General features: G+C 44.3%; 1 protein-coding gene across 10 annotated transcripts in view; it reads left to right on the top strand.

The window, feature by feature from the left end:
- The window catches only part of COL24A1 (collagen type XXIV alpha 1 chain), a 369,353-nt gene that overhangs the window by 85,013 nt on the left and 268,313 nt on the right, over positions 1-16,027 (top strand). For all 10 annotated transcript variants that reach the window (XR_008306099.1, XR_008306100.1, XM_053245268.1 and 7 more), the window contains one exon: positions 12,727-12,780. Coding sequence is in view for 8 of the 10 variants with exons in the window: in XM_053245268.1 (XP_053101243.1) it covers positions 12,727-12,780 (54 nt within the window). In the remaining 2 variants the exon portion in view is untranslated. The remainder of the gene's footprint in view (positions 1-12,726; positions 12,781-16,027) is intronic.

Here is a 16,027-nt window from a genome sequence, read left to right as displayed (position 1 = left end):
AATTTAATGAATTCGTCTACGTGAGAAGAATAAATACTGAGGGAGCAGAGAGGAAAGGGTTATGAGCCTGGAGCAAGTCTGGGCAGTGTAGTCAAAATACTGTAAATGTGCAGGAAATGTGCACTAGAATCTTTTTCTGCCTGGAGGAGTCTGTAAAGGTTAAATTGTGACCAGAGAGTGATGATTTGAGAGGGCTTGTAAATATGGAATGCAAGAGTGTCATGTGAAGGGTGTGCTGCTGGGGGTATAGGTTTTGTTATATAGCTGTTTTTCTAAGTAGAGATGTGCCCGAACCATGGCTCGAAGGGTAGTTAGCACTTAGGAAAATCAAAAAGGGAACTTTCCTTTTAAGGAAAAGGAGAGCAGGTGCTTATCTGCTCTCTGCCGCTCCTTCCGGCTTCCTGCTGGGCAGTGTGTGTCTCAAAAAGCCCCACACGCCATCAACATGCACATGGCATCCGTGCATGCATGGGTGCCATTTGCAGGGTAACAACACCATGCTAACTTTGCAAATGGCATCTGCACATGCGCAGATGCGCACTGCCCCAGCAAGAAGCTAGAAGGGGCAGTGGAGTGCAGGTAAGCACCTCCTCTTCTTTCCTTAAAGTTCCATTTCTGATTTTCCTAAAAGTCCTTGAACCATGCTTTAAACCATGGTTCAATCATATCCCTGTTTCTAAGCATATTGGCCTTTTAGAGACATAGGCTCAATTCAGACACAATCCTAGTTTACTCTTTTTGAGAATGAACGGGCACAAGCCTTGAGCTCACATGCTCCATACTTGTTAGAGGTTGTTGATTTTTACCCACACTAGGTAAAACAGCAGAGCACTAAGGAATGAGCACACACTCCAGTTACAGAGTAGGTAGCAGAGGATGGTTCGGATATTGCAGCTATTTAGAGAAAACACATGGAGATCCTTGTGTCACTAAACACTAAACATTTATTGGTTAAATACACTTAGACAGGAAAGACCTATATCTAATCTAAAGGACTACATAGTGGATAGGTAAGGAGAGAGAGAGAGAGATGTTTCCATCTGCTCTCTAGGAGGAAAGGAAGGATTGTGACTCAGCACAGGAAGTGCTGCAGAGTCAGTTCAGGGGTCATAGAGTAGGAACAGATAGGGAGACCCTGACTCACTGTCTCTACTCCCAATGCCCCTAGTGGTCATTAGGACAGTTGGTGCAAAAGGTCGATGCACTGGAAGTTCATCTCCAACAATACTCTCCTTTTCCTCTTCTTCACGTGTGAGGAGGAGAGATGAGAAGCTTCTGACTGTGGCTTGCAACAAAGAACAGTTTTGTATTTCCTCTGAATATAGGACAATATAATTTGTGCAAACCAAACTGTATTCCCAAACCGCAGTGGTTTGCACAAATCACAGTTTCCCATGTTTGGATGAAATGGTAGCTATAGTTTATTGCACACCATGATCAGAAGCTTCTCATTTTGTGTGTGTGTGTGTGTGTGTGTGTATGAAGGAGGGGAGGAAGGAACATGAGCCCAAGGCTCATGCCTGACCTTTCTGGTGGCTTGTAAGGCAGCATGAGCGCTAGCTCCCGCCCAGGGGTGGAAACAGTAAGAGGGACAGGGTGCTCATTGCCATTTGTCTCAAGTGGTGAGTGGCAACGAGCTGGTGCTGCAAAGTAGTATATCAAAAGAAGAGTTTGTAAGTGCTGTGCACCCCGTGCTCTTGTTTGAGGTCTCCGATGTTTCAGCTACAGCTGCTGCTGCTGAAGGGAGAGCAGACAGTTGTCTCTTCAGCAATGGGAATTATTATAGCTAAGCAACAAATGAAACTACATATACATCATCATTTGTTTGGATCCCATACATCTTCTGACTAATTTAAATAAAATAGCTGTAACTGAAGGAGCATGGTTAATTTGCTGCAGCAATATCTTTGATGTTAGGCTAGGTAGGAGCATCACTGTGGAATGACTGTTTGAGGGAATATCCCTGCTTTATAGTCTTTGCCTAACTGGGACAATGTACCACTTTAGGAGTTACTGCAGGAAACTAACCATTTAGTTGAGGTTATAGATATCTGTGGGGATACAAAAATAGTTCTTCTCTATATATCCAAGAAAAGCTCCTTTGTTTGTAGAATTTCTGATGTGCACAGGTGTGACAACCCAAAGGATGCTTGACTATTATCACACAAGAAAGAAAAGTGAAGCCTGAGTCAAAGGAGCCAAAAGCATCCAATATTTGTTTGCTAGATTTTGTTCTTTGCCCATTCTGGGGTAGCTGTCTCAGAATATCTAGCTAGCTAGCTAGCTAGCTATCATATTTTTATACCGCCTGATATGCATATCTCTAGGCGGTGTACAAAAGTTATAATATTTAAAAGTCACAAATTAAAATACATGACAATAAAAACAATATAATAAAACTATTAAAACAAGTTTTTAAAATTAAATCTAATTAAAAGCCTGAGAGAAGAGGAGGGTCTTGAGGTTCTTCCTGAAAACAAAAAGAGAAGGAAATGTTCTTATTTCAGCAGGAAGTTTATTCCTAAGCCCTGGGGCAGCCACAGAGAAAGTCCAGTTCTGGGTTGCCACCAAATGAGCCGGTGGCAACTAAGGATGTGCACGGAACCACGGAGGCATGTTCCGCCAGTGGGGGGTATGTAGCTTTAAGGGCGGAGGGGTAGTACTCACCCCTCCTGCCACTTTTCCCCCTCTGGTGCACGACTTTATAGCAAAGATTTTGGGGTGGCAGCGTTCCTCCCTGCCGCCCCTGCCCCCTCGTTGCCCATCAAGAGCGGAAGCTGAGAGCACGCATGTTCCCGTTGTGGCGCGCGTGTGCCCGTCGCTGCCGCACACATGCCATACACATCACACATTGCGTGCGCACGCAACGTGTGACGTGTGCGGCACGCCCACGGCCGTGCTGACTGGTGCGTGCGCTGCAGCCGCAGCATGCGTGTTCTCAACTTCTGCTTTTGATGGGCAACGAAGGAGCAGGGGTGGCAGGGAGGAGCGCTGCTGCTCCAAAATCTTTGCTATAAAGTCATGCGCCGGAGAAGGAAAAGCGACGGGAGGGGTGAGTACTACCCCTGCCCTTAAAGCTACATGCCCCCCCTCCGGACCGGCCCCAATCCGGAACATTTCGGAGGCCTCTGCAATGGCCCCAGACCGGTCCAGTGCACATTCCTAGTGGCAACCATAACTGGACCTCTCCAGAAGATTGTAACAGACAGCAGGGATTATGACAAGGAGGCGCTCTCTCAAATAGCCCGGACCCAAGCCATTAAGGGTAATAATCAGCACCTTGTATTTCACCTGGAAACATATTGGCAGCCTGTGCCTTCTTTTAGAACTGGTGTTATGTGATCCTTTCATGTTGTCCCAGAGACCAATCTGGCTGCTGCATTCTGTACCAATTGTAGTTTACGGACTACGTACAAAGGCAGTCCCATATAGAACGCATTAAAGTAGTCAAGCCTGGAGGTTACCAGCATATGTACCACTGTTTTAAGGTCATTCACCTCTAGAAATTGATGTAGCTGATGTATCAGCCAAAGCTGATAAAAAGTGCTCCTGGCCACTGCCTCAACCTGAAACCTGGGAGAACTTTGGGTCCAGGAACACTCCCCTGAACTTTGGGTCCAGGAGCACTCCCCTGAACTTTCAAGGGAGTATAACCCCATCCAGAACTAAACCATCTCTTGGGTCCCAGCCCCCCACAGTCAGTACTTCCATCTTATTTGGATTCAACTTCAGTTTATCCCTCTTCGATCCCATTACTGCCTCCGGGCAGGCATTTAGGGAAGATATGCCATTTCCTGATGAGGTCGACAGGGAGAAATAAATCTGGGTGTCATCAGCATATTGATAACACCCAGCACCAAACCTCCTTATGATCTCTCCCAGCGGTTTCATTTAGATGTTGAAAAGCAATGGAGATAGTATGGAGCCTTGTTGGACTCCACACTTCAGTTCTCACTTAGTGGAACAACAGTCTCCAAGTGACACCATCTAGAATCTGCCAGAGAGGTAGGAGCAGAACCACTGTAAAACAGTGCCACCCAATCCCACCTCCCTCAGGCGGTCCAGAAGAATACCATGGTCAATGGTATCGAAAGCTGCAGAGAGATCCAAAAGGCTCAACAGAGTCACACTCCCTCTGTCGATAGCCAGTTGGAGATCATCCATCAGGCTGACCAAGGCAGTCTCGACTCCATAGCGCACACTAAAGCCAGTTTGAAATAGGTCTAGATAATCTGCATCATCCAAAGATGCCTGGAGCTGAGAGGCCACCACCCGTTCAACCACCTTGCCCAATCATGGAAGACTAGAAACAGGTCTGTACTTACCGTGTTTCCCCGAAAATAAGACACTGTCTTATATTTATTTTTCCTCAAGGAGACACACTATGGCTTATTTTCAGGGGATGTCTTATTTTTATTAAGTGTGGTACAACAATCTACATTTATTCAATTATAGTTAAGTCATCTTCTTCTGGAACATCGTCATAACTCTCATATGATCCATATAAGACCCACAGACTGTTGCTGGTCAGTGTTGGGGAGCAGCAGCTTTACTGGTGTGTGGGGGGGGTGAGAGAGACCCACAGACTGTTGCTGGTCAGTGTTGGGAAGCAGCAGCTTTACTGGTGTGTGTGTGGGGTGAGAGAGACCCACAGACAGGGGCGTAACGATACCGGTAGGGGTGGCAGGCTGCAAGCTGAAGATACGGTAGAGGGAAGTACGGTAAAAATCTCCTCAGAAAATCTCCTCCTCAAAAATCTCCCCTCCTCCTGGCGGCGGCGGGCGGCGGCGAGAGTAAGCGCGGCGGTGGCGGGAGGTGGTGAGAGTACGCTGGGAAGCTACGCTGGGCCAGACGGCAGGCCTCGGTGTCGCTCTGCGCACTCCCGCCCGCCACCGCTGTGCTTACCATACCGGTACTCTCGCAGCGGCGGCGAGAGTACCGGTACGGTAAGCACGGCGGTGGCGGGTGGGAGTGCGCAGAGCAACGCCGAGGCCTGCCGTCTGGCCCGGCGTCGCTTCCCGGCGTACTCTCGCCGCCGCCCGCCGCCGCCAGGAGGAGAGGAGATTTTTGAGGAGGAGATTTTCTGAGGAGATTTTTACCATACTTCCCTCTACTGTATGCCTCAGCTTGCAGCCTGCCACCCCTACCGGTATCGTTACGCCCCTGTCTGTGGGTCTCTCTCACCCCACACAAACACCAGGGGGATAGGGGAAAAGCTTCAGCAAGCAGCCTGCTACTGAGCCAGGAGAGATCACCACTATGTCTTATTTTCGGGGTATGGCTTATATTGCACAACTGCTTAGAAATCCTGCTACGGCTTATTTTATGGGTATGTCTTATTTTCGGGGAAACACGGTAGCTAATTCTGAGGGATCCAGTGTACCTTTCTTCAAAAGTGGTCTAATAATAGCCTCCTCAAGACAGTGAGGCATCCTGTCCTCCCTCATTTGTAATATTTATAATATGATTATCGGATGCCATAAGCTGAGTTGGGTAAGGGTCAAGAGAACAGGTTGTAGGACGCACAGTCCAAAGCAGTTTGTCCATTTCCTCAGGAATCACAAACTGAAAATGATCCAATCTAATCCCATAAGAGGAGTTGCTGGACACCTCCACAGTGGACCCTGCAGTAACTATGGAATCCAGCTTGGCCTGAATCTGAGAGATTTTATCCGCAAAAAAGTTGTTAAAGACGTCACAGTGAGTGACCGATGGTTCCAAGTTTAAATTCAAGGGGGAGGGGGTACATACAAGCCCCCTCACAACCCTAGACAACTCAGCTGGATGTGAATTTGCGGAAGCAACGCCTGCAGAAAAGAACTGCTTCTTTGCCACCTGTACTGCCAGAGAATAGGTCTTCAAATGTGCTCTGTGTTGTGCCCAATTAGACTTGCACCGAGTCTTCCTCCACTTGCGTTATAATCATCTACTTCACTGCTGCAGCTCCCGTAACTCATCCAAATACCACGGGGCTGTCTTTAAGCCAAGTCGGAGAGGACGCTTAAGAGCTACTGTCTCTACTGATCTAGTAAGTTAATTATTCAATCTTTGTACCAGAGCATCGACAGAATTGTTAGAAGAGCCAACCCCAAACCCCTCCAAGGCTTCTTGGAATACTATTGGATCCAATAACCTCCTTGGGCAGACCAGTCTAATAGGTTCTTCACCCCTGCGGAAGTGGGTCATGGCTGTAAGTTCCAACTTAACCGTCCATGACAAAGGGGAGATGACAGGAGTCCCCACCCATGGAACACCTTCCTGATCGGAGCAAAAGTCCAAATTGAGTGTGTGACCAGCATCATGTGTTGGACCAGAGACCAACTGGGATAGGCCCACAGTCATCATGGTCACTATGAACTCTTGAGCTGCCCCCGACAACCCAGTCCCAAAATGAACATTAAAGTATCCCACCAACAACAACCTGGGCAGCTCCAATGCCAACTCAGCAACTAGATCCATCAGCTCAATTAGGGGCTCCACTGGGCAGCTGGGTGATCGGTACACCAGCAGAAGTCCCAGTCTATCCCTGGTCCCTAGGCCTAGGTACACACATTCAGTATAGGCCAGATCCCTGACAGGCATCCTGGAAATGGCGATGGTATTCTTATAGACCACAGCCACCCCACCTCCCCGACCACATCCTCTCACCTGCTTTGTCATGGAGTAACCCTCTGGGAGAAGCTGGGACCAAATTGGACCCACTAGCCTCTCCCGGCCAGGTCTCCATAATACATACCAGGTCAGCTCCTTCATCCATAATCAAGTAATGGACTACCTCAGATTTATTTTGAACCGACCTGGCATTACAGAGTAATAAGGTGAGGTTCTGTGGGTGGGTGGCATTGCTCTCTAGAATCAAAGAGGTGGTAGGTCTGCTGGAAGGGAAAACAGCAGTTAAATTTCTGAATTCCCTTCCCCTATAATGGCCCGCTGGCCTACCAATGCCATATCTTTGTCGAATCCCCACCACCACTGGTATAGCTGCCCCAGGGTCATTCCCCACTTCCCCATCTCTGTTCAACCCCAAACACATACCTGTACCAGGCCTAACTAAATTCTAGGTAACAATGAAGTGAGCAGGAGCCTTCCTTCCAGCCGTTCAAGTTCATACATCGGCCCCAGCCCTCTGTCACACCCCCGAAGGCCGCCACCAAAGGCCGCTCCCCTTTGGCGGCTGGCTTCAGCGGCCGCCTGCAGGAGGCCTGCACCAGTGGCTGCGCCTCTGCTGCCACCCACTCTAATAAAGGCCAACAGATCAAAAGCCCATTGGGTTTTTTCTCACCCCCCACAAATCGAGCGGTTTGGCCAGGTGTAGATGATCAAACACACAATTAGAGTGAGCTCAAGATAACAACCAGGCTGCAAAGAGGAGAGAAAAAGCACAGAAAAGCCATGGCTAGACCCTTTTCCCACTCAGAAGGAAGGTGGAGTGAAGCAGCCAGATAGAAAACTCCTTACCCCACAGTTTGGAAGTTCCAGTTACCTTCTGGAAGGTAACTGGATATTTTTTCTGAGTGTGATGTAAACTGAAGTAATTTTCTTTTAGATTCTTTCTCAAACAACTAATCCTAGGGCTTTCTGAGCTACTTCAACAATTCAATTGAACTGACAGTTTTCTTTGAAAGTGCTCTTTCAGTTATAAAACCATGGGAAGCTCTGAAGTTGTTAATATTCATATGAAATTTTCAGGAAATATGTGTGAACAGCAGTTATGCTTTGTTGTGGCAGTACTGTTCCACATTAGTTGATATATTAAGCAGAGTTATCATTCAGAACTTTATGATTAATAAATACTGACTCATCAAGTAAACATGTCAGTCTGTCTTCTATTAAATATAACGGCACTGATGCAAAGACTCCCATGTGTGTTGGCAAGCTGCGTGTGAGGATCTCCCCTGCCAGATGGTTGATACTGTCAGTGTTGACAGCATTGATTATCAGCTGGAAAGAGGGAGAAAGGGCAGAGTGATTCTAGCAATCAGTGGCCTTACCATCTGTATCACTGCATAGTGATCATCAGTGTCCTACCTGTCTGCATTGACCAATTATTTGGTGTTACACATGCAGTGTAAGAGTTCTTAGGGTGCAGTTCTGTAGACTACCCATTTGCATGTGGGACCCATTCCTGAAACGTGATATGTGGATAGAAGCCTGTTTCTGCACATATGTTTATCTAGCTGGATTAGAATAATGACTTGGAATTTAGCTCACTGAAATGGTTGGGACTCGGGGCCAGACGCTTTCACACTGGGTGTGTGTTTAATATGCAGTAAATAGCAGTTGTGGGGGCCTTGATTGGGGAGGCAGGATTTAGTCCTTTGTCTCCACAGCAGTCCCAGTCCACATCAGGGCCTCCACAGGTGCTATTTGCCTGGGAAGGAACCTACAAATGGCATCTTCCCTCCCAAGACTAAAGGCAGCCATGGGCTCTGTGGCAGCAAAGGGCTAAAGGCCCCCACACTATGGTCCCAATCCAGATTGGGATCTCCTGGAGCTGCGCTTTAAAAAACAAAACAAAACACAAACACACAGGGCAAAATATCACATCTAGTTGGGCCCTTAATATCATGGCACATTAATCAATGATATTTATGCTAAGAATTCAGTGTTAAGTTAGTTGAATTAGCATTTTATTAAATAAGAAAAATGCTTTAGGGGTCCCTCCCCACTGGCATATCTGTTCATCTGGCCGTTATGCTTTTAGGACTGCAAACAGAACTATGGAATTTTATTCCCCTTTTCATCTTTGCACCTCCATTTTGGTAGTGACAGTACTATTCTTGTTTCCCCTTTCTTCCACTGGGGAAATATATGGTGAATCTCCCACACCTTTCCTGTGCCAAACAAAAAAACTATTCAAGGTTGTCATGGACAGGCATTTCAACATTCAGAATAGCCACACACATTGCCCAAACCCACTGGCCTCACAAATTTATGCAGCAAAATAATTCACTCCTGCGACATTATTTGGCAGGCTGGGATGTTGGGTTTTTTAGGCTTCTTTGGGGTCCATCCCAAAGATGAACCTTAGCTGGTAACCATTGAGGTAATCTGTGTGTGTGTGTGTGTGTGTGTGTGTGTGTGTGTGTGTGTGTGTGGTGTGAATGACTTATACATTTGTTCATTTTAAGAGTGGGTACAGCCTTTCAAATGCAGGGTACAGACAGACTTACTGCTGTATGTGCATCGAACATAACGCATGAGTAACTGTACATGTGTACAGTTAGATCTGTACTATTACTGCTGTTGCTGTGAATATTTATATACCACTTTTCAACTAAAGTTCTCTAAGCAGTTCACAGAGGAACATAAATAATAAATAGATGAAATGTCCCAAAAGGGCTCACATTCTAAGGCCGAATTCAGACATAAGACAGAACTGAGGGTCCAATGTACTGCTCCCCGCCCCCACGTTCTTACCTTGCAGAATCCAGATATAAGCGCAGACTGCAGAGAGGAGGGGGAACTGGCTGCAGGGCTTCCTCCTTTGATTGATGGACTGCCATGGCAGCCAATCAGGAAGGAGAGAGGAAGGAGCTTCCTTCTCTCAACTCTAGTCCCAGGGAAGACTGCCTCCATTACTGAATTCGGATGTAATGGAAGCAGTCGCAAACTGGAGGCCTGAGTAGCAAACCTCACTTCAAACCGAGGGTTCAAATTAGAGTTTGGTGAGTGAACCCTTGGGTTGAGTTTGGGCCCAAACTGTGGTTTCCTGCATTTGGAAACTCATGTTTGGGCACCTCTGGCTGCTCTGTATCTGGTTCCCTGTTATGTACGAATCTGGCCTAAAATTGAACATGGTTTGAACACAACATGAGAATAGAGCTTCTGTGTATCGTGTACGTACATATAGATCTATACACATGTACAATTATTCATGTTATGTTTAATGGAGGTACAGAAGTACACTTACTCTCTTTATTATGCATGAAGCCTATATTTAGGATGTCTTTTAAAATGAATGCCGTGTACAGTCATTCACACAAACACATCTGTATGCATTTATAGCATAATATCTGCATAGGGCTTATGTCACACTAATACTTTGGTCCTGATTCTGTGTGTTTCAAATAGTTGCATGCAGCTTGTGGCCCTGTCTAGGAATGTGCATCCCCATTAAGTTCAGTGGAGAGGGGTGAGCACTGAGATGCACAGCTGAGCTGAGTATGCACATTTTTCTTGTTCAACCTGGTTCTTATTTAGCTGGTGCGGAGAGCAATTTCCTCTCTTAATCTAGGCACTTTCCAGTGGTTTTTTGCTGTTATCTCCCTTGTGTCTTTTTTATTTTTGGACTGAGCCCCTTTTGGCATAGGGAATCATTATTTCACTTATTATGTTGTGTAAACTGCTTTTTTTTGTTGAACCCCATTATTCGCGGGGGTTCCGTTCCATGGGGGGGGGCAGATAGTGAATCCTCAGATAATGGAACATTAGGGCTATGGGGGGGCATAGATTGGGCCAGACTGCCCCAAATCACCCCCAAAACCAGTAAACATGCCAAATAAAGTGCCTACCATGCTCCAGAGTTGCCCACGAGTGGAAATCTGTTTTTTAAGTAAATGAGCCATAAAATGGCTCCTGAACACAAAATGGTGGCCAGAAATTAGCTCCAATATCATTTCCAGCCACCTCAACACACGGATACTCCAGTTTAACCATCCACCACCCCATTTTTTTCTGCGTATATCGATGTTGGGTGTCCATTTCCCAACCGCGGATATACAATACCGTGGGTTCTGGACCCATGATTAATGAGGTTCTCCTTACATAAATGAACTTAATAATATATTATTACACAATATTTTGCTGGTTGCCTTACCAGGAAATAACTCACACATTGGAACATGATTTCTGTTCCGTATTCTATCAGCAACTCTGTGCCATAATGGGGCTATTCTGACAATCAGCAAATATCGGGCTAGCCTCCGCTAGCCCGATTTTTGCTGATCGTCAGAACCACTGGGTTTGCAGCCGAGCCCGGTGGTTCTGGAGTGACTAACCCGCTCTGAAACCCCTGGTAAAAAGCAGGTTTGCGGAGCGAGTGCTCCTCAAAGCTGCTTCTTACAATCGTGAGTAGCCGCGGTGCGCCTTCGTGCTGCGCCTTCGTGCTTGCGCAGGGCATACTGGGGTTGGCGGGGGCTGTGTGGCCCCCGCTCCCCCCACCCCCCGCCAGCTCTGTCACGGAGCTGGCAACCGTGTGGGTGGCCGATCCAGCCGCCCAGGGCTCCCTGCCCGCTCGTCTGTGGGGAGAGTGGGCTTAGCCCGCTCTCCCCGCAGTTTCTAAGAAACCGGGTCTCACGGATTGTTAGACCTGGCTCAGTGTCTTCTTATTGTTGTTTCTCCTAGTCTGGGGAATGAATTATTGCAGTAATGATAGATACTGAACATGCTTTGAAGGCATGTTATAAATAATTTGTAGTGTGGCTGTAAAAAGCCTCCGATATACATGCATAGTAAATTGATTTCCCCAAGAAGAAAGTATCTATAGAATTACATAAAGTCTTGTTTTCCAGTCAGGGACCAGAATTTCTGAAGGATCACCTATTCACATATGAACCTGCCAGTCTGCTCTGATCATCAGTGAAGGCCCTGCTCTGGATGCCCCTGCCATCAGAATTTAGGTGGAGAGTGACCACAGACAGGGCCTTTTCAGTGGTGGCTGCCAGGCTTTGGAACTCCTTGCCTAGAGAATCTTACTTGGTGTCCTTTCTCCTGTCCTTTTAAACACCAAGTTTCAGTTTTACATCAGTGAACATTAAGGGAGGGAAGAGGAGGAAGCATTTGATTACTGTTTTGCCACTGTAGACTAATACACTGCTCCATTTGTTTTTGGACTACAGCTCCCATAATTCCCAGCCACAGTGGTCAATAGTTTGAGATTATGGGAGTTGTAGGCCAACATTTGCTGGTGAACCAGAGTTGAGCAACCTTGGCCTAATATATTTTATTCTTGCGTTTCAGTCGTGATGATTGTGTTTTTGTTATTGTTTTGATATGTTTTGTTAGCAATCCTATATACTTCAGGTAGAGTTGGACAGAAATTTCTTATAGCCTGTATTACAGAGTTTTTAATAGTCTGTATTACAGAGAAAATGATACAAATAAAAGTAATAATAATAGCTAAATGATATAAGGAATAACCTTTAAAGCCCTAAGTGGCTTAGGACTGGGTACCTGGAAGAGTGCTTTTTTCATTATTACACCACAAGGTCATCAGAAGAGGAGTGTCTCTGGCTGCCGCCAGCTCGCCTGGCAGCAACTTGGGATCAAGTGTTCTCGGTAGCTGCTCCTCGGCCCTGGAATAAGCTCCCTATGGATATTAGCGGCTTAAGAGTTTTAGCAGCCTTTTAAGAGCCCTAAAACATATCTTTTTAGCCTGGCCTTTAGTGAGCATTGAAAAGATTTTAAAATTAAAATTAAAATGATTTAAAATTAAAATTAATTTTCTTTTAATGAGTTACTTGGTTGTTGTTTTTTAACCTTTAAAAAAAATTTGTGGACTGCCTAGAGCCATCTGAGTGAGGTGGTATAGAAATCAAACAAACAAACACAAATAAATAAATATGAGGGAAATGATTCAGAATTGGTTATGCCGTTGGCTTCTGCGAAATGACATTCTACAGGCTAGTGATCTACAAGGACAGCTTTTCAATTATTGTCTTCATAAAACACTGTTCTCCCCATCACTACTATTCCATGTAATGTTTTTCTTTTCATTTCTCATAGGGTATTCCAGGTCCACATGGGAATCCAGGACTGCCAGGGCTTCCTGGTCCAAAGGTATGCTAAGGCATAGATAACAAACTGTTGTGTGAATCCTATGACCTCCCTTTGTAAGACAGTTTGGAATTACAAAAACCTGATTAAAGGAGTAATGTATGTGGTTTATAAAGGTGGCCCCCAACTATAAACAGTTCTTAATAATTGTAACAAACAAACCAAAAACCAACAACCCTGAAGTCAAGGGTGAGTGGGAAAAGACCATAGAACAAAAAAGATACCTGTCGAATTTAATCCTGATCTTCTATGGTTTTTACTCCTTCAAGTAATTGTAGTATTTCACAAATGACTCAAAAATATTTCAGATGTTAAGCGTTGCCAAAATGGCCATTTAACCTTGCAACCTACAGTCTTGTTTAAAAAAAATATTACTCAGATAAAATTTATACATTGCATCAAAGTTTCTGTTTTCAACATTTTGGTGTTTCTGTTTCAGTGACTTTCAGTGGCTGTTCAAAACAAAACAAAAACAACCCCCCCAAAAAAAGTTCCCACAAAGCCTTGAAAGATAAAGTAGTTTAAGGCCTAGGAGGTGACTCCTAACTCTAACCTGAACAGTACAAGCTACTTAAATAGCTTTGGACAGAGTTATGCAGTGATGGAATGCCTTCAACTCATATTTAGTTATAACAATTTGATAGATATGTTGGGGGGCGGGGAACAACCACAGCCATGATTTGTTTTAGTGTGATTCCTTCTGGCAGGAACCTGACCTGTAGTGACAGGTGTTAAAAACTGCTCCAGGCCATGAAAATATATCAGACATTGCTTGCACAGTTTGACATTGTAAAACAAAGTAGCCCATGATTGTTGTGTGCCCTCTTATTAGTATCTGACATTATTAGAGCTGCTAAGCAGAGCATGGATCATTCACTGCAGCAATATACATATTGACTGTGTGATATATCAGTCAATCAATTGATTCTCATTACAAGTTAATAATTGAATATACTCCACAACTTATTCCCTTTTCTTTTTTTTTCTTTTTCTTTTTCTGCAGCATAGCAGGAATTTTCAAGATGGAATGTTGACTATAATAGCCAATGTTTTAAGCCTTTGTTGATTTCAACTGGGAAATCATTAAGATTCTGAACAAACTGGTTTTCAATTGCTTTTTTAAAAAAAAATCCAGAAAGCAGTAATTCTTTGTAGCTCTGAAACACAACTTGTTTTTTTTTTTTTCCTTTTCTGTTCTGTTCTGTTCTGTTCTTTTGTATGGGTGCAAAGTGTTAAGGACTTCCAACTCCTGCTTCACTGTTAGTATATTTACACATAGCCCAAATTGCCCCTGGGTGTCTTAACACAAAACAACTCACTGGATAATAATTTGTTTTATATATTCAGAGGACCAACCTAGACATGACGTTAAACACATTGGGCAGCATCCAGACTAGTTAGTTATGACTAAGCATCATGGAAATCAATGAGACAAGCTAGTCATAACTTAACTCCCATTCATTCACTGAGACATAGCCTACATGTTGCCCCCATCCTCGATGACTATTTAACCCTGAATGTCCTGTTTCCTACAATGGTACTTCATGTTAAATAGTCACAGAGAGACTTCTTTAGGGGGAAACAGTGTGGAGAGTCAAACATCTCCCTACCTCCATTACACAGTCCTAATCCAAATTATAGCCCTGTGCGGCTGCTACATGGGAGTAAATGTAAGCCACTAAATAGATGAAGACACATTTAGCATCTTGTCTAGTCTGGCGCTAGTATATAGCAAATGTTGCAACATGGCCACTGAGTGGTAGTCTGTGCAGGTGGTCGCTTTGCAAAATGTTGGAGAGAGAATCTGCTTATCTTAAGTTAGTACAACCACTGATATCCTATTGGTATGATATTCTATTGGTATGAATGGACCTTTTTAAAAATTATGCCAGCCTGTGTCAGGGGCATTTATGAATGACAAAATCTATCAAGTCTGGGTTTTCTCAACCAGGATTTGAATGTTTATGAATGGAGGCAAGAGAGGCAAAGCAGACTGTTTTTAGCCTGTGGCATCCTGGTTTGTGTCTTCCAAATGCACAGGTACTACTCTGTGTGGAGACCCCTCCTTCTTTAGCCATTTTAGAGCTATGAAGACCTGCCCACTTTTATCAAGAAATCCCACCCAACTCATGGCAGAAACTGCGAAACTCTGGCCTGAGTAGATAGATGCAAATTATAGCAACTCAGTAGCTGGATAGTACTTTCAGTACTATCCAGCTTGGCTTCATTTTCTGTGTGTTTGGAAATTGGCCTAAGAGCAGAAGGTTTTCTGTGAGTTTGTAGCCTTCCTCATGTTCTCAGACATTACAGATTGCTAACTTGGTATATATATCGCACCTATATGTATATAGCAGTTGTGTCGAGTTTACAAATGTTTCCTTTAATATAAAATTCTTGAACTGAAGGTGTAGTGTAAATACCTGCCACCCAGACTCAGCCTTTGAATATATAAATGATAGAGCTTCTCTGGGGATTGAAAGACATTTTTCTCACTCCTGAAAAATACAGTACATCCCTTGCAAATCTAGAATGGGGCTTCCAGGTGAGAGGGAGCATTGTTTTAGGTAGATTTGAGCTATGCATGTTTCTCTTCAGAAAATTGACAAAAAAAGAAGTAAAGCTTCAAAAACAGTTCATAAGCAGCGAGGTTTATTGAGAAACACCAAAATGTTGAATGTATTTTGGTATATGTCTTCTTTAGGGGCACGCGCACACACAAATCTTTAAATGCTATTAAGGAATATCCCTTGTGTCAGATACCTTGTTCTTGAGAGCTACAACTCTCAGTTTATTGTTCTTAGGGAGTTACCACTATTTGTTTCTGAAGCTTTGTTACTGTTTCTTTTGGTACTTTTTGGTGCTGCTCTCTCTTTCTTACTCTTGCTTTTTAGAAATTAACCATTGGGTTAATATATAACCTAGAAGTACATAGGTTTACATGAGATGTTGGCGTTGTTCCTGGCCACCATCATGTAAGATAATTATTTACACTAGTTTAAGACTGAGCATTAACACCTGTTTAAGAATTCTCCTTACTTGTACAATTGCAAAATAACAGCTATTATTGCAATTATACAATTAAAAGTAACACTTAAACCTTTTATCTTCTCATTATGCCTTTAGTCAGTAGTCATTTGAACCGCCTCCATTATTGGAACCTGCAAATTATAAAGATATTTCTAGGCTGAAATATCAAGGGTGTAAGAACTGTAGAGAGAGCTTCCCTGAGTTAGGTCTGCCTGTCTCAGCA

Source organism: Hemicordylus capensis, chromosome 4, assembly GCF_027244095.1.
Source record: "Hemicordylus capensis ecotype Gifberg chromosome 4, rHemCap1.1.pri, whole genome shotgun sequence".
In the NCBI taxonomy this organism is placed as follows: domain Eukaryota; kingdom Metazoa; phylum Chordata; class Lepidosauria; order Squamata; family Cordylidae; genus Hemicordylus; species Hemicordylus capensis.
Note: the sequence above shows the minus strand (reverse complement) of the source record. Positions and strands in the feature narration are given on the sequence as shown.